Genomic DNA, 27,275 nt, shown 5'->3' on the forward strand with positions numbered 1-27,275 from the left:
TAATTGCCACATTCACTTGTTTTTGAACACCTCCAGAGATGGTGACCTCCCCACCTCCCTGGGTAGCCCATTCCAATGCCTGGCCACCCTTTCAGTGAAGAAATTCCTGATGTCCAAACTGAACCTCCCCTGGTACAGCTTGAAGCTGTATCCTCTTGTCCTGGGACTTGTTACCTGGGAGAAGAGGCCAACCCCCACCTGGCTACACCCTCCTTTCAGTTAGTTGTAGAGAGCAATAATGTCTCCCCGAGCCTCCTTTTCTCCAGGATAAACACCCCCAGCTCCTTCAGCTGCTCCTCACAGGACTTACTCTCCAGAGCTTTCCCCCTCTCTGTTGCTGTTCTCTGGACCCTCAGTGTGAGGGGCCCAGAACTGAACACAGGATTTGAGGTGTGGCCTCACCAGTGCAAAGTACAGGGGGACAATCCCTGTTCCAGTCCTGCAGGTCACACTGCTGGCTCAATGTTCAGCACCTCAGGTCCACTGGGCTGTTCCCGTTACAGTATTCCACTTGAACAAGGATGGATAAGAAAAAAACATGCCTGTTTATAGTTCACTTGGATGCAATGAGCACTAGCAGCAGCATGGACTGTTCCAAAGACCGTTCAGTGAGACCAACTGCAGCAAGCTGGAGGACAGAGAAGCAAAAAATCTTCTGCACAATAATTTGCTATGCCCCACACTGCTGCATTCCAGTCATATGGTTTGTTTGATGTATCACATTCCAGCCCGTAAGATTATTTAGTCTTTTTGTAAGATTAGAAAGAAGGGAAAATAATCCAAGCAGATCTACTATTTGGCTCAACACCTGGTGACTGCTTAACCAAAACACAAGGGTTCTTTTGTGTTCCTGCTCCTGACCACACCAGTGGCACAACCCACGTCCCACGGGTTCTCACACATCCTGGTTCCTGTGGTCCTGTAGGACCACACCTGATCCAGCTCCTGGCCCTGCTCCTTTGCTTTGTCCTAAGCTTCCACTGCACTATTTCCCAAACAAAGAGCTTTTTCAGGCATCAGAAAGTCAAGACCTGGCTACAGGAACCATATCAAATCCTATTTCTGATAACTAAATTCCATCTAATCTATTCGTAATCCTTCAAACACTGTAAATATTTATTTTTTTGATTAAGAAAACAAAGCTAAAGCCACAGGGGAGGAGGATTGGATTGAAACTCTTTGCAGGACTCTCCCATCTGGGGATGCACGTGTGTTCCAGGTTTCCCTTTTTAACGAGCCCTCGTCCCCGAGGCTTCACCAGCTCCTTCCTCGGGGAAGGCAGAGCATCCCGAGGGTGTACCGCCTCCTTCCTCGGGAAGGCAGAGCATCCCGAGAATGCACCGCCTCCTTCCTCGGGAAGCCTGGAGGCAGCGGAGTAGTCCCGAGGCTGCAACAGCTCCTTCCTCTGGGAAGGCAGAGCAGTCCCGAAGGCGTTCCAGCGGCCGCAGTCCGGGGTGCGGGATGCGGTCCCGGTTAAATTCCACTGCGGTCGGGATCGCAACTTCCGAGCATCGATGACTCGGCGCTCGAGCGCGCCGCCTGCCCCGGGCGCCGCCGCAGCGGTACAGCTCGGGACGCATCGAGGAGTCGGCGCTCGACTGCCCGCGGCGTGTCCGCGGCCGCCATGTTGGAGCCTGGCGGGGGCGATACCGGGGGGTCCAAGAAGGGCAAGCGCTGCTTCCAGCGGGGAATAACCCCGAGTCCCGGCACAGCCTGGGGTACTGGCTTGCTGGAGAGCAGCTCTGGGAGCCTTGGGGGATGACGAGTTGGCTATGACCCGCCAGTGTGCCAGCGATGCCAGGAGAGCCCATGGGACGCAGGGGTGCATTGGGAAGAACTTGGCCAGCAGGTCGAGGGAGGTGATCCTGCCCCTCTGCTGTGACCTGGTGAGGCTCATTGGAGTGCTGTGTGCAGGTCTGGGCTCCTCAGTGCAACAGGAAAAAGGAGCTGCTGGAGAGGGTCCAGTGGAGACCACAACGACGATGAGGGGTCTGGAGCATCTCTAATGAGGATGGACTGCGGGAGCTGGGCATGTTTAGACTGGAGAAAACTGAGAGGGCGGTTTCATAAATGCATATAAATATCTCAAAGGCAGGTGCCAAGCGGACGGTGCCTAGCGACCGGACGAGAGGAGCAGAGGCCATAAACTAAAACACAGGCAGTTCCACCCCAACGCGAAGAAGAACAGCCTTCCCCTGAGGGTGGCACAGGCTACCCGAGGCAGAGCGTGGAGCCTCCCTCTGTGAGGCCATCCCAGACCCCCTTGTTCCCGTGCCAGCTGTCGCGGTGACCCTGCCCCGGCAGCGGAGTCGGACGATCCTCAGAGGTGGCTGAAGCCGCTGCGATCCCGTTCCCTCTCCCATTCCCCCTCCCGTTCCCGCTGCCGTGGGCGGAGCGGCGGCGGGAGCGCCGCGCATGCGCAGCCGACAGGCGCGGTCGCGCCGTCCCTGCAGCCCGCGGGAGGAGGAGGAGGAGGAGGGAGGGGGGGAAGATGCCGGGGAAGCTGAAGGTCAAGATCGTGGCAGGGCGCCATTTGCCGGTGATGGACCGCGCCAGCGACCTGACCGACGCCTTCGTGGAGGTTTGTGGCGGCGGAGGGGGGGGGGGGGCCCGGGCGCGCAGGGCCCGCGCGGCGGAGGCACCTGCCGGGCCCGCTCCGCGCCCCCGCTGCGCCGGGACGGGAGGGCGCAGCCTGGGGTTGGACATCACTAGGAATTTATTCACGGAAAAGGGTGATTAGACATCGGAACTTACTGCCCAGGGAGGTGGTGGGGTCACCGTCCCCGGAGGTGTTTAGGGAAAGGCTGGACGGGGCACCCGGTGCCGCGGTCCCAGTGCCGTGGTCTGCTGGGCGTTCGGTCACGGGTTGGACTCGGTGGTCCCAGAGCTCTTCTCCAGCCGCATTGATCCTGTGGTTCGACAGATGCGTTGTAAGGAGGATGGAGAAGTTATAAAAGCATCTCGAAATCATTTGTATCACTGAATATATGAGTGGTTCTACGGGCTTTGATTTTAAGGCCAGTATTGGTGTTTTCGTTTAAAAACGTTTGAAAAAATTGAAAATTTAAAATGTCTGAAACAATAAAATGTTTTTGAAGACGGTTTTCTGTCAACAAATATTTAATGTTATTTACACGTTCAGTTCACTTCATTGAACCCGAAGCATCTAACTTCAGCCTTCTTTATGATCATGTAGTTAACAGACAGTACGTAGGGTGCTTTTTTAGAAAGGGGTTGTAAGAAAAGTTGATGTGCAAAATTAGTGGAAGTGTTCGAGGCCAGTTTGGATGGGGCTCTGAGCAACCGGATCCAGTGGGTGGCATCCCTGCCCATGACAGGGAGGTGGGAACGAGATGATCTTTAAGGTCCCTTCCAACCCCAACCATTCTGTGATTTCTGTTACTTCTCTTACATAATCCTTACGGTTTTTTGATTAATTATTTCCAATATAAATAACTTAGGACATTTCAGAAGCATTCCATAGATTCAGGAATCATACTCTCAGAAAAAGCAAAGAGGTGTTTAAAAATGGTGTACAGTGAAAATGCATGCTGGTACCACAAACAGTGATTGAGGTTGGCACAATACTGGAATTAAAGGTAGGAAGGCAGAATGTCTTTCTAGAATAAATTGAAAGGTCTGATGATCATAATATCAAAATATATTTTGAGTATATAAGTCTTGATTTGGTTTGGTACTTAAAAATTCTGTTGACACTAGACATTAAGGCCATTGCTTAGTGGGACAGTAAGTTGGTAGTAAAGTGAAAATATATTTCCTATGTGCTTTCCAGTGGAGCTGCAGTAGTACACCATTCAATTTTATTACATGAATGACAATCGTTTAACTTAATTTTTCAGTGTTTTGTCAGCTGTTTCATCAGTCAGCTTTTAATTTAGAAAGGCTTCTCTTGTAGGCTGCCTTATAATCCAGTTTAAAGTTACAGCTCTTATGTGTGCTACTGGGAGACAGGGAAAACAGGGATGGGAAATACAGTTATCTGAGTTTCACTTGGTCTGTTTTTATGCTGTCTTAGGGGAAATAGCTCTGCTCCCTTGTGGGTTACCCATTCCCAACCCTACTGTCTGTGTAGCTATGTAGCAAAGTAAACTTTGAAATTCATCTAGTTAAATACTAGCTTAGCAAAAGAGGAAAATAAAATTTTCAGTAAGATCAGTTTTCTTAGCTGGGTTAATGTGCAGTTCCAGGAACATCTAGGCACAAATAAGGGTAAAGAAATACATAGATGGGGGTCTTGCTTTTGGGACTGTTTTTTAGGAACAGTGTAGGAACCACCCTTTCCACATGTGGAGTAACTGTCCTTTCCTCATGAGGAGTGGGCAGTGCAGCAGGTGAGATTTATTTCAAAATAAATTGACCTTGACACTATTGTTTCATTTTTCTGTGTGAGATTACTGAAAACCTTTTCAACATGTTTTTCCTCCAGTAGGAATGAAAACCAGATGTTAAGGTTGTGGTTGATCACTAGCCTTTAATTTCCTTGTTAAATATTGCAATATAAACCTAGAATTAGAAAAGAAAATGAGAAAAGATGCGAGAGCTTTTACTTGGCTCGGGTTGTGAAAAATAAAGATTTCACCAGCGTGTCCGATCAGGAGAAAATGAGCACCACGATCCTTGTGGGTCCTTCCAACTCAGAATATCCTGTGATTCTATGGCAGTTTCTTCCATAAACGTGCTTCTAACTTTGTACAGCAAACAGCAACGTGGTGCTTTATTATCTCCACAAGCTTTAATGAACTAGCTCCAGTACTGGAGAAAATCAGTTATAACTGCCTGGGGCTCTGAGGGAACTAATTTACTCCTTAGATAAACCTGTTAAAATAGGTTGGGTGGAGCTCGGGACTGTTCTGTCTTGGCAGCTTCTGCAACAGAACTGGTGTTTAACTGGTGGCTGGGTTAAAGCCAGTGCCAGTATCGCTTTATGGCACTACTTTGTGTCGTGGATACACATTCCACAGGGCTGTGCTGTCTGTTCTCCGTGGGCACACAGGCTGCGTCCACCCACTCTGGGATAACCAGATGATTTTGTCTGCTAAGGTTGTTTAGTCCTTTGCTTTAATACCACTCCAGCTGATGTATGTACAGTGACTTATACAGAGCTCAGTGTGAACTCATAGTTGGTGCTTTAGGCTTTCTAAATTAACTGGGTGCACTTAAGCAAGTGTAGAATCTCTTCAGAGTCAGGATACGCACCTCTGCAAAATAATCAGCATATTATTGTGATATATGAAGTGTTTATTTAATATTGTCTTGAGCAAAAACATTACAGAAATTACTGTAAAATTTTCAAATCTAGGCCTAAATTTAGTCTCCAAAATCCATTTAGACTTTTAAAAGAAAACAGCAATTCAAAATCCCCAACTGTCATTAAATGCAGCATATCTTTTACATCAGCACACTCGTTATTTCTGTAAGAATCTTGAATGAATTGGAAAAACATAACTTTGGGTACTTGTAAGTCCCCAAATACCTGGTATGAGCTGAAGTACTATTTTTTTTTGAGAGGCAACTATCAGAGAACTGAAAGTGTTTGTAAATGGCTTGGAATGGAAGCTGCAGGGAAATAAAGGGTCTTACATGGTACTGTGTGGTTTTTGAATGTATGAAGCGTCACAGAAATTCAGATTCATTAAAAAAACCCTAAAAAAACCCCAAACTGTGTCAGCCTGAAATAGGTGCCCCTAGAGACCAGATGGAGACTCCAGAAATAGGCAGTTATGTGGTTGAAGGTGCCTTAATCAATAGAAATATGGAGAAGACTTAATTTTTAGTAGTCCTCTCTCTGTATGTGTCACACTTTCAGTTTGTTTTTATATTTTTAAATCAATTTTCTGTTAAACTCCTAGTGAGAGGAGTAATAGGCCATAAACTATCAATATTTAGATAATTTTTCCTTACAGTATTTCTAAACAGAAGGCAAGGAGAGCATATCAAGTGACTTTGAATAGCCAATATAAGCAATATTTTTGCTTCTCAAGTGATTGAGGAGGAAAAGAAACAATTATAATATTATGAGAGTGAGATTGATTGGAAGTGTCCTTGGTTGATGGATACTGATATATATAAATCAGTTTAGAAAACCACTCTCAGTGAAAAGAAAATGATTTGTTGAAATTACTGAAATGTGTATTTGAAATTATTTGCGTGTGTGGCTTTAGTGAGTCTCTGAAGTTACTTACTAGTATTTATTTTTGATAATTGAATGTTTGTATTTTAGGTGAAATTTGGAAATACAACATTTAAGACAGATGTGTATCCCAAATCGCTTAATCCTCAGTGGAATTCTGAGTGGTTCAAATTTGAAGTAAGTATTTTTTAAGAGTTTGCCTCTATCTATGTAGACACTCTGGTTTAGATACCCTTAATGAAATAATTGCATTTCAGGCAGAAAATGAGTTTTGAGCACTGAAGTGTGTTTCTGCCTAAATACACAGAAAGCCCTTTCAGCAAACCTATCTGCAGTTATACCTTGTTTGCTAAAGGTGTCTCGTTGGCTTTTTAGGAGTGTTTGTGAAGATAAAAGCTTGCCAGGTTGGATCCAACTCAAATGTTCTTCTGGTTAATACTAGAAAAGACAAGAGCTAGGTGAAATTGGGGGGAAAATAGATGGATTAGGCTTTCAGATACAGGTACAGGTATTCTTGTATTTTTTTAAAATTTTGAGTAAGGAAGGTTAACTGCTATATGAAATGTTACCTTGGGTTGCAAGAATAATGCCCTTCACAAAGAAGAAAACGGAAAATTCCTATGAGAAGATTACAAAATAAAGAGCTTGGACAACAATTACTGGACACTTTCTCTTCCCATTTCCTTACATAATAATGAGGGCACTCTACATTTTCCTGTAATTGCTTGTTGCTTTCCAGGATCTAATTTGTTGATGTCCTTTGACATTGTGCCCTGAACAAGTGTTTACATGGTTTTTTGGTTTGTTTGTTTGTTTGGTTTGGTTTTTTTTTGTTTGTTTGTTTTTTTTGTTTGTTGTTACTACATTTTATTTATTAAATTAAAAAAAAAGGTATTTGGAATAAATTAATTGATAAAACATTTGCATCTACAGTAATGGCTCATTTGTAGTGTTCTAAGATAATATCACAGGATAAACATAGTTGTAGATATATGCAAGTGATGTAATAGCTGGTAATGTTAGAAGCATTTTAGAGCAAATATAAAATAGTAAGGATGGGTAGATTATTAATCAACATGGAATGCATGATTAAGAGCATCTCTTAATCAGCAGCACATGTTAATTAAGAAAGTGGTACTGTGGTGTTGAAATTCAGTCAGTTTTCTTTTTTCATCTTTCAGTTCCTGGGCTCAGTTTTCTGGGGAAGAAGGGAGAAGGAGGTTTAGCTCTGTTCATATAGAAAGAGTTTTTCTGACAATCCCAGATTTGTCCTTTTGCATGGAAAAATGGATATGGGAAAGTGCCAAACAGCAACATTGAGAAAATAATAAAAAAAAAAGCATTCCACATTTCAGAGAGTGGAAGAACATTTAACTGCTTAAGACATCCTAAGTGTGTGTACATGTATGTAGTTTGATCTTTTTCTGCAAGACTACCTGTTACAATTCTGCAAACATTTATATGAGTTATCCCAACAAAAAGTTGTACCTCCAGGTGAATTACTGCATTTATTTAGGAAATTACCTGTCTGGAATTACTGAATTTTTACAGCAGGCTGTGTAAAATGTCTTCTTTTAAGCCACTCACCAGTGGTGAAACCACCACTAATCATAACATCAGAGTATAAAAGTTCTCTGGGATATTTTATCTTAAATTTTAATATTTTTGTTTATTTCAAAGTATGTATTGGGGAGATAGGTGGACAATCTAGAGAGTGGAATTTTGATATCTATAATCACTGTAACCTTGCTTTTCTGTTCTTTTCCCAGTGATAACTCTTTATTTCCAGGATCTCACCAATCTCTGAAGGGTAAAATCAACATAAGTGAATGTATCGTTTAGCTCCAGGAAACTGAAATTCCAGATTTATCTCTGCCAGGTCACTGTACATAACTAACTCTCTTCTGTGTTTGATTTTCAGCAGTGTTTTCCTGCCCTTTTTTTAAATACTCAGACTCCGTGTTAATATTTGTTTCCAGGTAGATGATGAAGAGCTACAGGATGAGCCTCTCCAGATCACGGTTCTTGATCATGACACCTACAGTGCCAATGATGCCATTGGCAAAGTGTACATAGACATTGATCCTTTGCTCTATAGTGAAGCAGCTACAGTTATTTCGGGATGGTTTCCAATTTATGATACTATTCATGGTAAGATTTGCTGATTTAAAACAGTCTTGTTTGAGATGTAATCTCCTTCTTATAATCTTCCTTTCTGTAAGCTGTCTTCAGAAATTTGTAATAATTTTAGCTTTGGGAGCTGGAAAGCTACTTTCCTGTTTTTTTTTTTTCCCCCTTATTTCTGGCATGAAAAGATTTCTGGCATAGGAGTCCAGACTAGTGCTTGGCAGAACGCCTTCCACAGGGCTTGTGACAAGTCAAAAAAAAAAATCTTCACTTGGTATTTAAAGTAGTTACTGCAAAAATAACATTAAAAAAAAATAAAAGACCCAAACATACTTTTCCACTTACCACGTTTTTACTAAATGAATATAATTTTGCTGAAGTTATTTGGGGTGTGCCTTCCTGGGATTTGGGATAAACTTCACTTGAGATCAAGGGACAGGATGTGACATAGCTTCAACAGGATGAAATTCTTTTTGCCTGCAGTGAGTGCTCTCAGTGCTAGGTAGATTTCATGAGAATGTCTTGGAGAAAATGAAGTTAATGGTATTTTTGCATTTGATTTTATCGAAACAGCTTTTGTCTTGGAAAGTCAAGGTCAGTTTATACCATTTATTTTGCTGCTTGAGTACAGGACATTTATGTGGTTGCCATTACCCTCTTTGTTCATTATTCAGTGTGAATAAGTCACCTAACTATGTTAAAAGCTAATTATAAATAATTGTTGTGAAATTGTGTGTGGTGTTTACTAGATGGGCGTCATAACTGATGCAGAGTGCTTTTTATATTTAAAACAGTTATAGTAAAGAGGGTTTTTTTGAGAAATACTGCATATGTTTTTCTTATTTATCCTTTTGTTATATGCATGTTTTCCTATCATATATTTTCTTTTGAAGCTAAATTAGGTGAGCCCTTGTCTCAGGATGTATACAACTTGCAGGTCAGAGAGAGTTAGATTTCTCTATATTTTTCTAGATCTGTTAGCATTTCACAGCTTTTTGCTGTTTAAGTGGAATTGAAATTTGTATATCTACATGCTCATAGCACTAGATTCCAATTATCTTTTCTCTTGGTAAACAGTAATTGATACTTCCTTAAAAGCAAGGAAATAATGTTCTTAAATTCCTATTAAATTTTTTTTTTTTGCACCTCAACATGATTACTGTGAAAATGTATGAACCTGAGACAGTTACAGTAACTGAGGGCTTCTTTCTATTGGAATTTAGGAATTAGATCTTGCTGACTTTATTGCAGTAGTATCTTGAGCCGAACAACGAATCTAATGCTGTCGCTTGTGTCATATATTTATGTGATAAAGGCTTTTGAAGACTCTAGAGATCAGACTCATCAAGAAGCTTAGTCCTCAATATGTCAGAACTTATAATATGTGAAATGATTTTGTTACTGGGTGGGGAAAAAGAGCTCAAAATAGGACAGGAAAAAAGTAAAAAAACGAACGGCTGTAACGAAAGGCTGTATGTTAGGAAATATTCCATTATTAGTAAGGTTTAGTTGTGGCTGAAAACTAAACTTTGTCTGAAAGGTCTGTAATACCTTATTTTTTATATATTTCTTCTGATAGTTAAGGTATTTTACAAACAATTACTGTGCCATTTTGGGGCTCCAGAAAGAAGCATAAATTTTTCTCATTTGGTTGAACTTTAGAGAGTGGCTTTACTGCAATTTTTAAAATTCAGCAGAAAGAGCACTTGCACATGCACCCTGCAGCAGAGGGGCCACTGCAGCGCTAGGAGGCTGATGGCTTCTCTTTCCCAATCCCATCTTTCTCCTAAAGCCCTGTCTGGTGTGACAGGTATTTGAGGAACTGTTGTTTGCATCGCTTCAACCTGAGAGACTTGGCAGAACTAGGAACTTCCTGTCCCTTGGCACCTCTGCAGCTGATCTGAGAAGCAAGGACGTGTTATCCCGCTCCCCTGACCCGGGCTGGAGTTGAACGTGACCTGCCAGTTCATTATAGTTCATTCTTTGCAGAGAAAGTGACTCAGCGGTCATAGAAACTGCATTAATTACTAATAATGGGGAATAATTAGTAAGGGTAGTTTTGTACTGATACAGCTTTTGATATTTCATGTTTTTTTATTGATAGGTATACGTGGGGAGATCAACGTGGTGGTGAAAGTCGATCTCTTCAATGACTTAAACAGATTTAGGCAGTCATCCTGTGGAGTCAAATTCTTTTGCAGTAAGTAGAGGAAAAAAAGTTTATTGGAACAGAAAACCTCTCCCCCTTCCCCATTTTTCTTTCTTTACCTGTTCCGTCAGTCTCCCTTGTATCACCAGCTTGTTGCATAAACCCAGTGGAGATTACATTGAAGGCAGTAGAAAATGCATAGAATTGTTTGGTTTGCTTTTCTTTTTTAATACATTTTTAGTGTCCATATTTCAAAACACTGTAAATAACTGATTTTTTTATTATTATTTTTTCCTTAAGTTCCATTTCAATGCCTGTGAATACATACATTGTGTTATTTTGGGTCTATATCTCATTAAAGAGACACAAAGTGAGAAGGTTTCATAATGGAACATGTTGTAACTGATACACTGGACAGTTATCTTACTGGTGTTCCAGGGTCTCCCAGAACAAAGCTGCTTGGCCATGTCCACATTTTCACAGAAAATCATGTGGATAACTTTCTGAATCGTTCACATCCCTTCTTATGTGCAATTTTATTTTTTCTTGTAATTCTTGGCTCATAGACTTAGGTCTTACATCTTCTATATGTATTTTTTAACAGCTACATCTATTCCTAAGTGTTACAGAGCAGTAATAATTCATGGATTTGTGGAAGAACTTGTAGTTAACGAAGATCCAGAATACCAGTGGATAGACCGAATTCGTACTCCAAGGGCATCGAATGAGGCCAGACAAAGACTTATTTCACTCATGTCAGGTATTAAATCATGTAGGCTGTAATGGTTATTGCTGCTTTTAAAAATATGCACCATTTAAATAGGTGCCTTGCTTAAGATTGTGTATGATTTTTGGGATTAATTATGTTCATTTTTTTCAGTTCACAGTGTCTGCTGTTTCTGAGGATTATACTGTTCTAACTGATGGCCCGTATGGCTGACTTCTTTTTTTCCCCTTATTTGGTGAAGCCATGCTGCTTTTAATTTGTTAGTTGCTTTTAAGAAGGTCAAAGAAACCTGTGGAACTTTTTTGCAGATGTTCTTAACCCATATGAGGAGTATTACTGGAATTTTAACTCAGTTAAAATAATTAACAGCTCTACCCTCTTTAGACTACTTTGAAGTATGTGAACAAATATACACCATCTGAGATACAGTATGCATTAATACTGATGTTATTCATCCCATGTGATTGAAGTCAAGCTTGGGTCATTGTTCTGTGAGGAAAGGCTGAGAGAACTGGGATTGTTTAGCCTGGAGAAGAGAAAGCTTTGTAGTGACCTGATTGCAACCTTCCAATACCCAGGAAAGATGGAGACGGATTATTTACAAGGGCCTGGAGTGACAGGAAAAGGGGGCCTGCCATCAGACTGAGAGTAGGTTTAGATTAGATATTAGGAAGAAATTCTCTGCTGGAGGCACTGGAACAGGTTGCCCAGGGAAGCTGTGGATGCCCCATCCCTGGCACTCTTCAAGGCCAGATTGGGTGGGGCTGTGAGCGAGGGGTTGGAACGAGATGATCTTCAAGATCCCTTCCAACCCAGGCCATTCTGTGATAACTGTATTGCCTTACAATGATTCTGCAGAACATACTTAGAGTTCCAGGAGAGACCAGTGATTCAAGTCAGTTGTCTCCTCAGTGTCAGGTACCTTCACAGATATTTTTATGTTGTTCTAGTTGTTACTGATGCTTACCAACAGCACAGAGCAGAACAAAACACCCTTATGCCCTTAGTAATTGCGCACTAAGACGAGGCAATCGATTGAAGATGGATAATCTTTAAGGTGTAAGGAATAATAAGAAATGAAACATAAGACACCAGGATGATAGGAAGTGATTTCATTTCTCTACTTGGCTATAAATGTTGTCGAGTTTCTTGTAGTTTTAAGGAAGGTACTAAAAGAAACAGTGAGTTGGGTTTTGCAAGCATGTGTGGAGATCTTTAGTAAGTGGGGCAACATGGAAGAGATCGTGGAGATGTTACTCAGTGTCTTCACCGTGAAAGCACATTCTGAGGAAATAAAGTGAAAAAAACTCTGTCATAACTAACATGAAGACGCTTTTAATATAGCTCCTTGTTAGCTTACAGGATTAAAATTTGCAAATCTCTTGTCTAGCACAAGTGGATAAAGTGGCACATGTGGAAGTGTTCTGTTAGTTTTTATTAATGGAAGTGGTTAAGAGGAATAAAACCAAGACACCTCACAGTGATACTGTTTTGTGTCCTGTAATAAAATGTTTCACATTGCAATCCCTTACTGATGGCCACACCTGGAGAATCCTGGAGAAATCTGTAACTTTTGAGAGTGAGCCAGGCTGTTTCACAGGTCTTTGTCGTGTTATGTGTTGTTTATGTTAAAAAGAGTATGGTCTCAACCTTGGCTTGGATGAAATCCATAGCACTTTTCACTCAGCTAGGAACTTCGTACACTACCTCAGTCTTAGTGATTTTTCAAGCCCAGTACAGGCATGATTTCAATTAAGAAGTTTTACAGTAGTAACCTGTGCTGGTAGTTTTAAGAAAGCAGTAGAAACCAGGGGCAGAAATAATAATAAAACTTTTATTACTTCATTCCACTTGAGTTCTCAGCAGCAGTGACATTGCTTTGTGACAGTGAGGATTTTTCAGTTTGTTAACAGAGGGTTTTGGAAGTCTGTCATGATGAGAGAGATGATATTTTCTACCTAAGTATGACCAAAGCAAAGCAGGAACATGGATCAATGAAATATGTTTGGTTTTTTTTTTTAATATCCTGCTAAGTAAGCAGCAATAACAGACCAGTGTGTTACAGTCACAGTCTTTAAGTCCTTATGTGCAGCTAATAGAGAAGTGGCAATCTATTGTTTGCAAAATTGGGAGAAGGCAAAAGGTATGAATTAGGTTGAAATATGCTTGAATAAATTTGTAAATAAAGAAATTATAGATGCCTATCCACATAGGTGTCAAAGATGTTACGTTGTTCTGAACTGTGTGAAGGAATATTTAGATACTTACCTGAAGTTCCAGGACACAGCTTGACTGTCTGTTTCTCACTCTAAATAATTAGAAAACAGAAAAAAACTATGAAAATAAAAAATAGATGGGTAAAAAACCTGAAATAACATGTTGTTTCAGCAGGCAGAGTGGATTTGGAGAAGAAAAGCTGTGCAAGACATTGATACCACACTATGTTACAGGACGCAGAGGCTGTGACCAGCTCATTGGCATAACTGTAGGATTGGATTTATTACCTGTTCTACTGACTTGGTTGGCAATTCCAAAAACAGAGGTCAAAGACCACAAAAGAGAATAGGGAAAGTTCACTGCAGTTATGAGCTCTTTACCTTTTGTTTTGTAGGTGAATTGCAAAGGAAGATTGGCTTGAAGGTGCTTGAAATGAGAGGAAATGCTGTTGTTGGTTATTTGCAGTGTTTTGATTTGGAGGGAGAGTCTGGACTGGTAGTGCGAGCCATAGGAACAGCCTGCACGTTGGATAAATTAAGTAACACATCAGCATTTTTACCTGCATGTAACTCCCCATCCAAAGAAATGAAGGAGTAAGTATGAATTAGTAGCTTGTAGGAAAACAAGTTTCACCTCTCTTCTTTTCATACTCATTCAGTTTTACATAACCGATGTGATTTCTTTTTTTCCCCAGAATTTGTTTTCCTTTTGTAGTTTTATTTGTCCGCAACTCAGTTTATATTCCACAATTTTGAAATGTTGTAGGTTGGATTACTTCTGTTATTTCAATAGAAGATGGAGTGGTAATCCTTACTTAAGATGACTTTTGAATTCATGTAGCAACAGTATTACATATCCTTGGGTTGTGATCCACCAGTTTAACTGATCATTAGTTCTGCTTTGACTCTGTGTTTGTACAGTAAACATTTCTGTGAGGGCTTCTTGGGGTATACTTTGATTCAAGTTTGAGCGTGTATGCTGACCATATAAGGAGATAAAAATTTTGAATTCAGACAGTTCTGTCAGTGATTTAGACAATGACCCCGAAAAGGTCTCATCTTTTGTTGTGTGCTTTTCTTTTTACTGTTGCAAAACAAGTAGGACTATGGCAGAACAAGTAGACAGTGAACTTGCAGAAAAAACTTTTCATGATGAGAGGTAGAATTTCGTGATCTTTGTTGTATCTACTGCAGCACCACACGCAGTTTGAATGCAATTTTTTGATATGCATACAGATTAATAGAGGTACACTTGCAGTCTTCTTCAAGCTGTTACTACTTTATTGCTTGGTTAAATTTCCTGTTTGCTGGAGCAATCCCAATTTCTGGAAGGGAAAAGCAGCACAAAAAATTGTCCTACATATGCTGCGTTTCTAGAGGTATTGATTGATGCAGCCATTTTCATTAGTTTGAACTGTTGTGTCATGGCAGTAGAAATTAGCCATTTTTGTTGTGCAGGCATCAATTGCTCTGCAAAATATGCTCTGACTTCTAAAAATTACTGGTTTCTATTTCAAATGATAGCTTGTTTAACTTGTCTTAATTTAAAAAAATTGCCATCAAAAGAACTTCTGGAATACAGTGCAGCATAAAATAACAGCGGTGATTTAAAAAGGAAAAAGGTAGACCTCATAAAAAGCATCCATGAATAAATTGGTAGCTTCCGCTCTGCAGCAAAGTGTGGAAATTCCACCTCCCAAATTACCCACGTTCAGCTTGGTGGTGGATACTGTCTCAGTTCAAAAAATGGGCGTGTTTCTCTAAAGCAGCAAAATCAACTAACGCTTCTTATTCTTGGCTTTACTAACTTGATGCCCTGTTGCCAGAGAATCAATTATGCATTCACAAGCTAGTGCTTAAGCTGTTCCTTTCCCTCTTTTTATTTCATCTGGACTCTTGCATGCTAGGAATTTAAATTCTTAGAGTCTGCTTAGAGTAAGAGATCTCTTCTAGCTAAAACTTCCCTGAAATCATTGATAACATAACCTTGCAACCTGTTTGTATGTATTGTTTTCTTTTCTTCCACCTTGGCTGCAAATTCTCTCAGGTCTCCGCTGGTTCATCCGCCAAGCCATGGATGCCGCTCGACTCACAACAGCCCAATTCACACTGCTACTGGCTCACGACTTACTCAGAACTTCTCTGTGTCTGTTCCCACTCTCATCTACACTGGTACGAGACTGCTCAGACTCCAGAGCTGGGGAGAGACAGGCCACAGGCACAGTGGTCGCAAAGGGCAGGCAGGCAGGCAGTGTAGGCAGGTACCACCCATCCTTCCTTACTCATTTTCTCATGGAGACACCTCCTGTTGTCAGTGAAGAACTGCTCAGTTTGCAGCTGCTGAAACAAAGGCAGTAGTTTCTTGGAAATGCATCGGAGTCTCTTCCACAAGGCCACACTCTTCATTTCGTTTTAACATGCTTGCTTCCTGAGAAATTGAGTAAAAATTAGGTTGGTGTATCTGGGAAACGTTCACTATTGTGCATTCACTGGAGAAAATCATGTTTTGATTTGAGTGCGTAATTGCTTTCAAGCATAATTCTGATGCGGTATTTAGGTTTTAAAGTGGTTATAGGAAGAGTCTGTGCCATTTGTGGAAGAGATGGTTTTAGAGAGCAGGTAAGTCAACCTGTGCATAAGTGAACTGTTTGTCAATATAGTTGTTCCCATTGAGATTCTCCTCTTTGCTCTGTTTTTAGCTGTGGCATGCTGCTGATGCTATAGGATAAGGAAACGTTGTTTTTTTTTTCCTTAAAATGCATATGTGTGTATATACATAAATGTATAAATATGTATAAACACAAATATAATTTGAAATCATTTTTTCTTTATTAAACTAACTCAAAGCATTGTGTATTTGACCAGATTTTTAAGCCATAAACTTTTCAATTTTTTTCTTTTGCATATATATATATATATATGATTTTTTTGTCACATCTCATGCCTTTCATTTGGCTTAATTGTTTCATTGTAGATTATCAGCATCTATCTGTAGAATGCTGAATGGGTAAAACAGCATTTCTTTGCCTCTGGCCTCATCCCCAGTCTCGCACCTAAGGAATAGCTGCTGGCCCTGCCCCAGTCCCATCCTGGTGTTTGGATCATGCTGCTGTCAGCCAGGTCCTTTGGCACAGGATTACTGAATATGTTTCCACCTTCTTCTGGCAGGATTCCTTTCAATGAAGATCCCAATCCCAATACTCATTCATCAGGACCCTCCACCCCTCTGAAAAACCAAACCTATTCCTTTTCACCTTCCAAGTCCTACAGTCGACAGTCCTCTTCTTCTGACACAGATTTGAGTTTGACACCCAAAACTGGTAAGGCGCTTCCACCCACTTTTTGTTTGATTTGTGTTTCTCTTTTTATATTTTCATTCAACCCCCTTTTACTTTCTGGCATTTAAGTTATCAAAATGATGTGGAAATTGGAGACTTCACGTAGCACACCTCAAGCTCAGAAGGGTTTCTGTAGGGCAAAAATTTCAATCCTGCCTGTATTTCCACTGTCCTGGATAACTACTTTTGTAACACAACTGTATTCAAGCCAAAATAAAACATCTTGGAGCATTAAGGGAGTCCTAAGTAATTGCCTTTTTCATATTTCCTCCATTTCATATCACAAATCATGGGAGTGCATTTCTCACCTCAATATGTCAAGGATGGTGTTACTAAAACTATGTAGTCTTCAGGCCTCATGTGTTGTGCTATAAATATCCTGCATACATTTTCTGGTTTTGAACTCCTTTTTGCAAATCCAATTCTAGAAACATAGCAGCTGCTGTCTTTTTGTTCTCTTGGTATGTGGAAATGGCATTACGTACTCAGTAAACGCTTTGAAAGTAACTTAAATTGCATCAGGAGTAACTCCAGCCATCTTCAAAAAAGCGTTTTTCTTTCTTCATTGGTCTGTCATAATTTTTTCAACTTGTTGTTTCCTCCCTCCTTGTTTTTTAGTCTGTGGTTCGAACCATGTTAGTAATAATGTTAGCACAACTTCAAAGAGTTAGTGTCTGCTTACTCTCCATTATGTGACCGAGGCCCTCAACTTGCCACCATAGAGCAAAATATTTTTCAGAAGTGTTTATAGAAGTTTGATTACTTTTCAAATGTTTTTTTAAATTGTGGTATTTGAAGCTCAGAACATTCTTGTCTCCATCTACTTAGACAATTTTTAAGCATATTAAAGCATATGATTCAATTTTACTTGATAGCACCCCTTTCAAGAATTTTTCCTAGGAGATAAGTTAAATGTTGCATTCAAGTGGAGTTGTATTAAATAATTTACCTGGTTAATTCCCTGGATATCTGTTAAAACTGTTCCCAGTTAGGAAGCTGTCTTTCTCAGTGCTATCCTCTCTCTGTCCCATTTTTAAAAAAAACAGTCAAACAAAAGCAGTTTATTTTTTTTTTGTCCTTATTTTTAAATGATGGCTGTTTTGTGGTTGGTGATCACTTGTTTAAAGGACATACAGATATAACTGGATGGTAATAACATAGGAGAACCACAAATTCATGTGTTTGGTTTACTGAGTATTTGAAAACAGTTTCATTTGATCAGATTTTCCATGCTAAAGATCATGTAATATAAAGGATTTAAATGTAACATAGGTGGTCATCTTTATAGATGTAAATGTTCTCAAGTTGGGAAAGTGGCAACTCACTGTGAATTTGTTAGGGTTTTAAAGCAGCAACCTTACATCATTCCTGGCAATATTTTGTAGGTGGATGGACCCTTTTATCTTTTAGTCAGTTCATTCAGAACAGAAACAGATTGTGTAACTGGTAGCTCTTATTTTTAGGGAGTTCTCATGTATGTGAAGATATTTTTTAGCTATCTTTTTAGTACTAAAGCTAACAGGGGGCCCAGTTTTGCTTATCAGCACTGTCTCTTTAGCAGCTTTTAACTCTGCTGCTGAAACTTTTCCCAAAAGGATTTGCTGTTTGCATATAAAAATTCTGTATCTTGGTATGACAAATTGGATTTTGAATCTTAACAGATTAAAAGGACAGTTTAATGACAGTTTAAATGATTCTTGAGTCATTCGTGTTACCTTTCACCAAAAATTTGGTGATGTGCAGAAGCTGCTTGTATAACATACTAAATTCAGGATGTTGTTTTTAAGAATTCCCTGTATGTGTTTAGACATCTGGGTTTTTTTCCCAAGACTGTTGCTAAGCTGGAATATTTCACTGTGAAAGTAGGTGATGTTAGTGTTTAAAAAAAGTTACAGAAAAATAGACTTCTCATGTGGCACATCAAACATTATAAAATTCAAGATAACCATTACTTGAATTTGCTGATGTGAAAAATGAAGTATTTTCTGATATTTCTGCAGTTTATTATATTCCTCTTTATTTCTCAGTGAGGTAGCTTGTGTGTTCACGTGTCTGAGATGGAGACTAAGCTGGAGAAAGAGTGCAGATACCACAATTTCACAACAGAAGTAACAAAATAGAGGAGCTTGAAACTTGGGTCTGCTTAAGCATCTAGTTTTCAGTAGCTCCAAATCAGGAGAATGTTACCTTAATCTCTTTTGTAGAATACAATTGTGCTTATGTTATCCATTCTGGTCTATAAATACATATGCTGAGAAAGCTTGTTTGGGTTTGAAGTTAGGCTTCTGTGAGTAGTGATAGATTTCATGCCACTGCAGTTGAACAGAATCAGGCTGATGAAAAGCATGACCTGTTTTAATCCAGTAATACGTTATGATGTCACACAGTATATGTTTGGAGGAAATTGAGAAGGTGGGAACTCCTTTTCTCTGTGGGAACTTAGAATTCTACAAGATTTATTACTCTAAAAAATCACAAACCAAATCCGTGACCTCTCTGGAAAATAACTTTTTCTATCTAAATAATGAAAGTAATCAGATTAAGTGTGTGCAAAGACTGTGTTACTTTTATTTTACTCCATAGTATTTGTTATCAAATTTTGTTTGAAATTTAAAATAAATGTTAGATTACCATGGCTTTTAAAAAAATAATTTCAAAGCGAAATTAATCAAGTCATGATTTTTAAAAACATGCTTCTCATTCACATTGTGGAGCTGTATTGTCATTCTGTTTCTTTGTGTGTTGAGAAATAATTCAGCAGTAAGTGTTGATTCGTTTAGAGAAAACAAAAATGCTTCATTTTGATTTCTTTTGTCCGTTTCTTTAGTCATCTTCTGAATCTACATCTCTTTGTCTCTATTACTTTCCTCCACAGCACCTTCCCCACAGGGACCTAGGATTTTCCTGTTTCCCAGCTCCCCTACACTCTCTTGTGATTCCCCACATCTTAAAAAGTCCTGTCTCCTCCTCTCGGGGTCTAGCATTAAACCTCTACACTCTAGCCATGTCAGCCCAGTTGTTCTGAGGAAAAGTGTTTCTTTCACTGAAGAGCTGCTTCTGGCTGCTTCTGGTAGGATCTATCTATTATGGCCTTTTAAGGAAATGTTGTTGTTATTTGATATGGGGGCAATTAACACACAGCCTTCTATAACCCTGGTTTTGCTCAGTTAGCCTCTGAAAACTGCTGGCTACATGACTATTCATCCCATCTCTCACCTCTGCCCCAGGAGCTTGAAACAGCTTCAGAACTACATGTAGGATATGAAACATGTAGCTTATGCTACGCAACTTTCTCCTTTACTCTTGCAAAATTTCCTTTGGTAATTGGACTAAAATAATTTACCTTTTTTTTTTTTTAAATCACCTACATTCTCTTCACTTTGTTGTTCCTGTATTTTGCATGGAGCAAATGCCCCTTGCACTTGCTCGGTAATTCGTTCATAGTTGGTTGAAACAATGGTTATCAGATGGCTAGCAACTCTGCTTTTTCATTTAGTCTTTTAAACAAAGCCTGTACTTTTTATTTTTCTGCCCATTTTTCCATTTCACATGCATTATTTTCATAGATTTAAACTAAATCATTGATATTACTGCTTTTTTTTTTTTTTCTGTAGAAGCTATTTTGGTTAGTTTGTATTTTTTGAGTTTGTTTCATGTCCAGTATTTATGCTCTGTTTGTTTGTATTTATTATTGTATAGTCCCTGGCAATGATGTTTAGAATCAATGCCAAAGAGTAGAAGCAATTTAATCTTGTTTATTGGGACTATACAGGTACTAATATTTTTGTTTCCTTATCCAAGAACAGCTAAAAATATTTGTTGAAAATCGTAGTATTTCTATATCTAATTATATGGTAATGGTAGCCTAGTAACTCTTGAAAATGAATGAATTTAGGAATGATTTTACATACATTATTAAGTCTGATATTATTTATAGATCTCCCAGTCTTTCGTTAAAACAAATAACTGCACTTCGATGTATATTTACAGTTTTGTTGACCTTTATCAGATGCTTGATCAGAAGAAAAAGGAAACTAGCAAGGAATTGTTAAGTTAAATTAGTTACAAATTCTGTAAAAGAAAATCTTGGCTTCATTCATAACTGTTTGCACTGTGATGTTTGTATTTCATCCTGCTCCTGGCACCTTTTTGTTCTTTATCCTGTGCTTTCCTATACAACTTAGATGTTTATTTTTGCTTTGTCGAATTAGCCTTGATGTCTTTAGAAACAAGGAATACCAATGATAGTGTGTCTTTAGCCATGAAATATTACTAAGAAAATCTGATTCACCAGCATTGTGTTTACTTTAGGAAAAACACAATCTTGGTATGTGTTTATTTTTTTGATTTCTAACCATAGAGCACATAATTTACTGTCATACACATAACCTGCATCTCAACACGCTCAGTTAAGGTCCTTGGGAACAGGTAATTCAGTAGCAAAATGTCTTTGTATCTGATAAACTTTCTCTTCAGAAAAATTCCTGTAGTGAGGGGGTAGGGGTAGAGATAAATCTGAAAGAAGGAGAGAGAGAATTACCCATATTATGCAAAATCAGAGCTTATCTCTTGTTTTCATTTACAGATAATGTGCAGGTTATGTGTGTGTAAATACAATAATCAACTAAGTGTGGCAGTTTTAACTGATCAGTAGCCCTTGGCTTATGTGAATGAATCAGATGAGTGAATATTTCGTTGCGTAAATATTAAAGAAAATAAAGTAATTGGTAATTTTTTTCAGAGTTTATAGTTCAAATTAAAGGATGTGCATTGCTGTTGTAATTTTCTTTTTGCTCCTAATCATGTGTTATGTAGCTACTACTGTTATTGTGTGTCCAGTCTCCTACCAGTGGTTAGGAAAGGTGATTTAGTTACTCTGAAACTATTAGAAAACCAGATTTTTATTAATTTCATTTGAAAAAAGAGGTAATGATAGTAGTGAGAGATACTTAACTATAGAGTATTCTGGCAGAGAGGCCCTTTTTGATAGGGACTGAAAATCTGGTTATGTAGAAGCTTTCTGTGAACAGTAGAGAAGACAGATCTATATTTAAATCGTAGGCAAAACTCCCAATAGCAGTAAGAAAAGAAGTTATATGCCACAGGAAAGAAATGCAAGCCCAGATCATCAAGTCTTTGTATTTTGGAATTGTCTTTAACTCAGATGGACAGCAAAAAAAGATCTTAGATTGGGGGGAGGGATTGTCCAAATACTGTAAAACCATTGCTAGTCACGTGAAAACCTAACTCTAGAATACCCCTCCCAAACACAAATTCAAATGTGATGCTTGGCATTTTTAAAATTAAAATTATGAGGATAATTTGACTGTTTTCAGTAACTATTGTATCTATTTTTTAATTTAACTGCAATTTATAATACATGTTTCTTTGAATGTCATTTGTACTGATACTCTTCAGGAATGGGCAGTGGGAGTGCTGGAAAAGAAGGAGGGCCATTTAAAACTCTTTTAAGACAACAGACTCAGTCAGCTCTGGAGCAAAGGGTAAGGCATTTTATACTTACATTTCTGATCTACTAAAGTGAAAATTTAGCTTGTAGTAAGTTAAATGTTTCCTGTTACTTTCTGTTTAAAAATATGGGTAATTTTTAGGTCTGAAAACATTACAAATGTTGAATGTTTAGCCCTTATATACACAGGTTATTTAATTTTAATATACTATTAAAGCGTTAAGAATAGTAAAGCAAGTAACTGTGAACAGCACTCAAGTGATTCCAATTGGTTTTAAAGAAAAAGTTATAGGAAAAACTACTGTTACTTGGTTTCTGTAAGTTCCTGGATGCATGTGTAAGTTTAATGCTTAATAAATAATGGTAAAGTTTTTACAGAAGCCAAATTCAGAAACATTGGAACATCTTTAAACAAGGTGAAATTCCCATGTAGAATTGGGAAGACTTTCAGTTTTGGGGATATAGAGTTGACAGCTAATTTGGGGTTTGGTGAAGGCTAAATGAAATGTGTGTGCATGTAGCCTTTAAATGAGAACTTAGACCTGAACTACTTGCCAAGCAAAAGAAGGGTTTTATAGATTTAAGCTTTTTCTCCATAGGACTGTAAATGCCATCTGTCATTATACTGAATAGAATGTTAATTCTTTGTTTATGGTTGGAATGAGTCCTTGCAGCTTTGTTTATAGCTTATACACTGTTTGTGTCAAAATGTTATTAGTGAGGTGTCCGGAAGGAAGAAATGCGACTATTTACCTATTCCAAAATAAATGCAAGCTTAATTACTATTTCTGAGCATCTGACCTAGAACCATGTATGCTATTTTGTTTAAAACAAAATCACCTGCATCTGTGAAGTATAAGTGAATAGCTGCTGTTTTGAGTAAGTGGATGATTCTCTTCTCGTTTCTTGTGTTACCCATGGCTAAGGGAGGATCGCCTCATAGGTTCTGTAGACGGCGGGTATGTTCGAAATCACTGCGTGACTCTTTGTAGCCCTTTCTTCTCATACCGAGGATTTCTAAATCATTATTTGAAGTATTTTCATTTTCTTCTTTGAGGCTTTGCAGATTTCTTTGTAATCTTCGTTTATGCGGGATTTGTTTTTTTAAATGTTTTTGTTATTTTTAAGAGCTCTTATCAGATCAGCATATTTTTGCATAGTATTTTGCATGTTGATACGTTTCCGTTAAAATTTTAATTTATATATAAATACAAATCCGTGGCTTTTTGCTTTTAATGTTTTGATTTGGCAAAAAGAATGCTTTAAGAAGAGCCTTTTTTCTGTTTACCTTGGATTTTTCTAGCATTTCAGACATTTCATGGCTCATCTGTCATTTCCTTAGGAAGCTTTTTAAAGACAATGAAAATGTAAAATAAGAGCACCTAATGTATTCTTAGAGCTCGAATTATTTGCATATTATTTTGATAAGGCCTGTGTATTGTCTAGTAGAAAAATACTGTAAAATGGGATGGAAACATGTTGATTCTGTTAATTGATGATGATGTAGCAAAGCATGTGGGACTGTTAATTGATAAAAAAATGTTCATTTTGTCTTCTGAAAATTTCATATTGGATGTGGTTTTGCTATAGTGTTACTTTTTATGGCTACCTTAAAATTGAATTACTTAACTCAAATAACATAAGTTAGTTTGTCTGTTTTAATATTGTGCACCCTAGTTACTTGTCTGGATTACTTAGAGTAGCATTAATTTGGGAAAACAAAGAATAAATTAAATGTCTATAATATATTTCCACATGTATTAGTTATATCATGGAATCACAGAATGCTTTGAGTTGGAAGAGACCTTAAAGGTCATTTTGTTCCAACCCACTGCCGTGGACAGGGAATCTTCCCCTAGACCAGGTTGCTCAAGTTCTTTTGAGTCTTTCTTAGTTTATTTGGGTATCTGGTAAGGCATGTTAAAACTGGATGTCTCCACAGCTTTTTTTAATAAGTGGGTTTAATTTGTTACTAAAAAACTCTAATTGCAAACAGCACAGAGTTTGGTAGAAGGGTAATCTTACTCAATTTCTTCTGTGAAAATACAACAGCTGTGGAAAACTCACATGTGTGTTATATTGTAAGTTAATAACTTTTAGCAATTCACAGGATGCCTGTAAATAGCAATTGTAACTATAGCACACCTACCTTTGTGCATATTTTTAACTATAAATGAATATTCTGTGTGTCCATCAGTGGGAAAATCTGATCTTCCTCTTCTCCTAAAAAGTTAGCCCATGTTTTTGTAGAAATGGCCAAATGCTGCTCTCAATGGTGTTTCGTATCTCTGCTGACCTTGACTTGGACAAATGCTGTTCTATTCCTCCATGTTTGCATTCTTCAAGTGCCTGAGAGATCTTTACCACTGCCTTTTCAAAATGGGGATCTGTTGATCTTCATCTCTGAAGGGCATTGCTGGACACCTGTTGTGTTAGAGCGCAGTTCTCTGGGTGATTCCTTTGGCTGAAATCCTGACCTAATCATCTTTTCTTTCCAGTGACTTCTTATCCAGCCCATCCCCTCAGTTCAATTCAAGAAAAACTAAGATTGCTGGGCCACCTTGTGAGATGGCACAGTAGATGTGCTTAGATGAAAAACAATTCAACCAGGAAATTACCTGTATTTTAGTGTGGACCGGTTCCCCACTCTGGTTCAGCCCCAAAATCTCAATGAACACAGCTGAGCATTATCTGAGGGAGTGGTTCAACCGTGGGAATGAGTGAATGGCTGGAAGGGAATTAGAGAACTGCTTCAACTGGCACTAACACCAAATGATGTGTGTGTAGCTGTGTTCCATCTGCTTTTTCATCATTTTGTCTGTCTTTGTATGAAACATAGTTCTAAAAAGCACTACATGTATGTGTGTACACAGACACTTTTAAACATTGTATTAAGCAAATATTAATGAGAATTTTATTGTATCCTTATCAAACATCCCCCAAATACCAACTATAAAATCTCTGTGTAGTTGCAAGGACGAAGCCACTGGCAGACTTTTGGGGTCTATGCAATCAATGACTGTGAAGTGGCACAGTGAATTGGTATTGGTAAAATGATTGATCATCTTCAGTTGTAGCTTGGAAACTTTGTTCATCCCGTTTTGTCTCACTTTGAATACTTTGCTTAAATCACCTTGATGTAAAGATAGTCCTTTGCAAATTGTAGTTACAGAGGAGATTTGTAATATGAGAACACAGCATCTGGTTCTTATGAAATCTCTGTTTTCCCGGCAGTAACCATAGATGTGTAATTTTGAAGTATTACAGATTACCACAGGAAATTGAGACTGGAACTAGTGTTTAAATAATATAATAATAAAACCCCCCAAACCTCTAAATGACCTTAAAAAAAAAAGAAAAAAAAGGAAGAAAAAAAAAAAAGCCATCTTATGAAGCAATGGAGTTCCATCTGTGTCAGAATGGATGAGAGACTGTTAAAGGAATCGTGTCAGAATGGTTTAGTGAGTCTGATACCCAGATTTGTCTGTGGCTGGAATTCACTGATAGGACATAGGTCTAATTTCACCATGTATTGTAATACAGACTTGCAAGTATTGATATATTGATTGAGAGAAAACCATGTCATTATTTGAGGTTTTATTCCTGATTTGTGGTGTAGGAGATCAGGCAAACTGGAAGTCTGGACATGTTAAAATTACTTGTAGCACACAGCCTTATGAAAACAAACAAACAAAAAAGAAAACTAACTTCAGAATCTCCATTTAGGTTAAAAAAGATTGGATTTGCTTAAGCTTTAGAGCATGGAGTGTTGTTTGCTTTGTTAACTCCATACTGTTTTAGCACAGTTTGAGTATATATATGTATATACAAAATACAAGTATAGGCTTAAAGGAATTTCGTATAGGTGGCATATGCAGTAAACCTTTTTATTGATTTCTCTAGTTCTGGAAAGGCTAATAATCTGAATGCCAGTAAAGTGGGATGACTATATTCAAAGGACAGAGTAGATGTGTATGTTAGATATTTAAAGATAAGTTAGGCAAAATGAGGGTCATGGAATTCTACAGGGAGAAATATTATCAGCATACTTAAGAATTACTGAGCAGCTGCTATTACAGAGCCACAGTGAAATAGGCTTCTAACAAAATGTTGATGTATTGCATTTTTTCCATTTTTCAGCATGAAAGATATTCTGAAAAGGAGTTCAGGCTGTTTTAGTCAGAGCTTTTTTGTCTATTTTGGTAACTTGCAAAGCACTCTGATCTGTTAGAACCTTCTGGGGGAATCTGTAATGCTCTCTGGAGATGCATGATCATAGACATGCTCCTGAAGACACATTAGTTGAACAGGTTTGCAGAGTCCTGTGGTGAAATCTTCCTGCTTTTTAATTGGATCATAAGACATGCCTGCAGGTTTTGGTGGGTTTGGGGGTTACCTTTTTTGTTGTTTTCTAGTTGTTGATACTGTATGGTTGCTGATTTTGAAAGTCCAAGCCTAATGAAAATACAGAAAACTTTAAAAGTTTGTAGGACCTTTTAAAAGTTAAAAGAGTACTTGGATCAAGGGCAGTAAAAATTCTGAAGTATTAATTTTTAAATTCACATTGGGTTTTAGTTCAAGAGGACTTTTCATGCCATGTATTGCTGGAAGAACCGTCATCCTCATTTAATCTGCAGCATATATGCTGTTTAGGTAGAAGCTCAGTTGAGCTATGCTGTTCCAAGTGCTTCAAGTATGTGAGAAAGGATTCTATCCTGTACTTTCTCTCATAAAATTATAGTATTTCTTTTTTCCATTTATCCAGTTATGGTTATACAAACCATGATCGCATGATTTTTCTTTCATGGTGTTTTTGCTTCTCTGCATTTAGAATTGCTGAATGTGAATTATTGCCTTTCCCCCATAAGTGTGCTATTACATATATATTAAACATTTCATAGAATGTCTCTATAGAAAAAAAAATCTTCAGTTTTGGGCTCAACTCCTTTCAATATGACTTGTTTTTCATCACGTGGGACTTCTTTTTCATCACGTGTAACATGAGAAATTGCTGTTATCGCTTACTTTTGCCTCTTGGAGGAACCATGTTCTTGAGCGTTTTGGAAATTTATTAACTCTTAATTTTACTTATGAATT

General features: G+C 38.5%; 1 protein-coding gene across 13 annotated transcripts in view; it reads left to right on the plus strand.

Annotated features, from left to right (window-relative positions):
- The first annotated feature begins 2,435 nt into the window (after positions 1-2,435).
- The window catches only part of C2CD5 (C2 calcium dependent domain containing 5), a 64,319-nt gene continuing 39,479 nt past the window's right edge, over positions 2,436-27,275 (plus strand). For 5 of the 13 annotated variants that reach the window (XM_027905306.1, XM_027905330.1, XM_027905322.1 and 2 more), the window contains exons 1-9: positions 2,436-2,581; positions 6,242-6,328; positions 8,131-8,302; positions 10,383-10,478; positions 11,032-11,187; positions 13,766-13,964; positions 16,539-16,690; positions 19,584-19,778; positions 22,127-22,212. In XM_027905306.1, the coding sequence (XP_027761107.1) occupies positions 2,492-2,581; positions 6,242-6,328; positions 8,131-8,302; positions 10,383-10,478; positions 11,032-11,187; positions 13,766-13,964; positions 16,539-16,690; positions 19,584-19,778; positions 22,127-22,212 (1,233 nt within the window). In that variant the 5' untranslated portion in view covers positions 2,436-2,491. Of the gene's footprint in view, positions 2,582-6,241; positions 6,329-8,130; positions 8,303-10,382; positions 10,479-11,031; positions 11,188-13,765; positions 13,965-15,417; positions 15,543-16,538; positions 16,691-19,583; positions 19,779-22,126; positions 22,213-27,275 lie in introns of those variants that run through there. The other 8 variants (XM_027905346.1, XM_027905408.1, XM_027905374.1 and 5 more) reach the window with 3 other exon arrangements.

This window comes from Empidonax traillii, unplaced genomic scaffold (assembly GCF_003031625.1).
Source record: "Empidonax traillii isolate 1590-97213 ecotype Southwest subspecies unplaced genomic scaffold, ASM303162v1 scaffold25:size3598162, whole genome shotgun sequence".
Taxonomy (NCBI): Eukaryota; Metazoa; Chordata; class Aves; order Passeriformes; family Tyrannidae; genus Empidonax; species Empidonax traillii.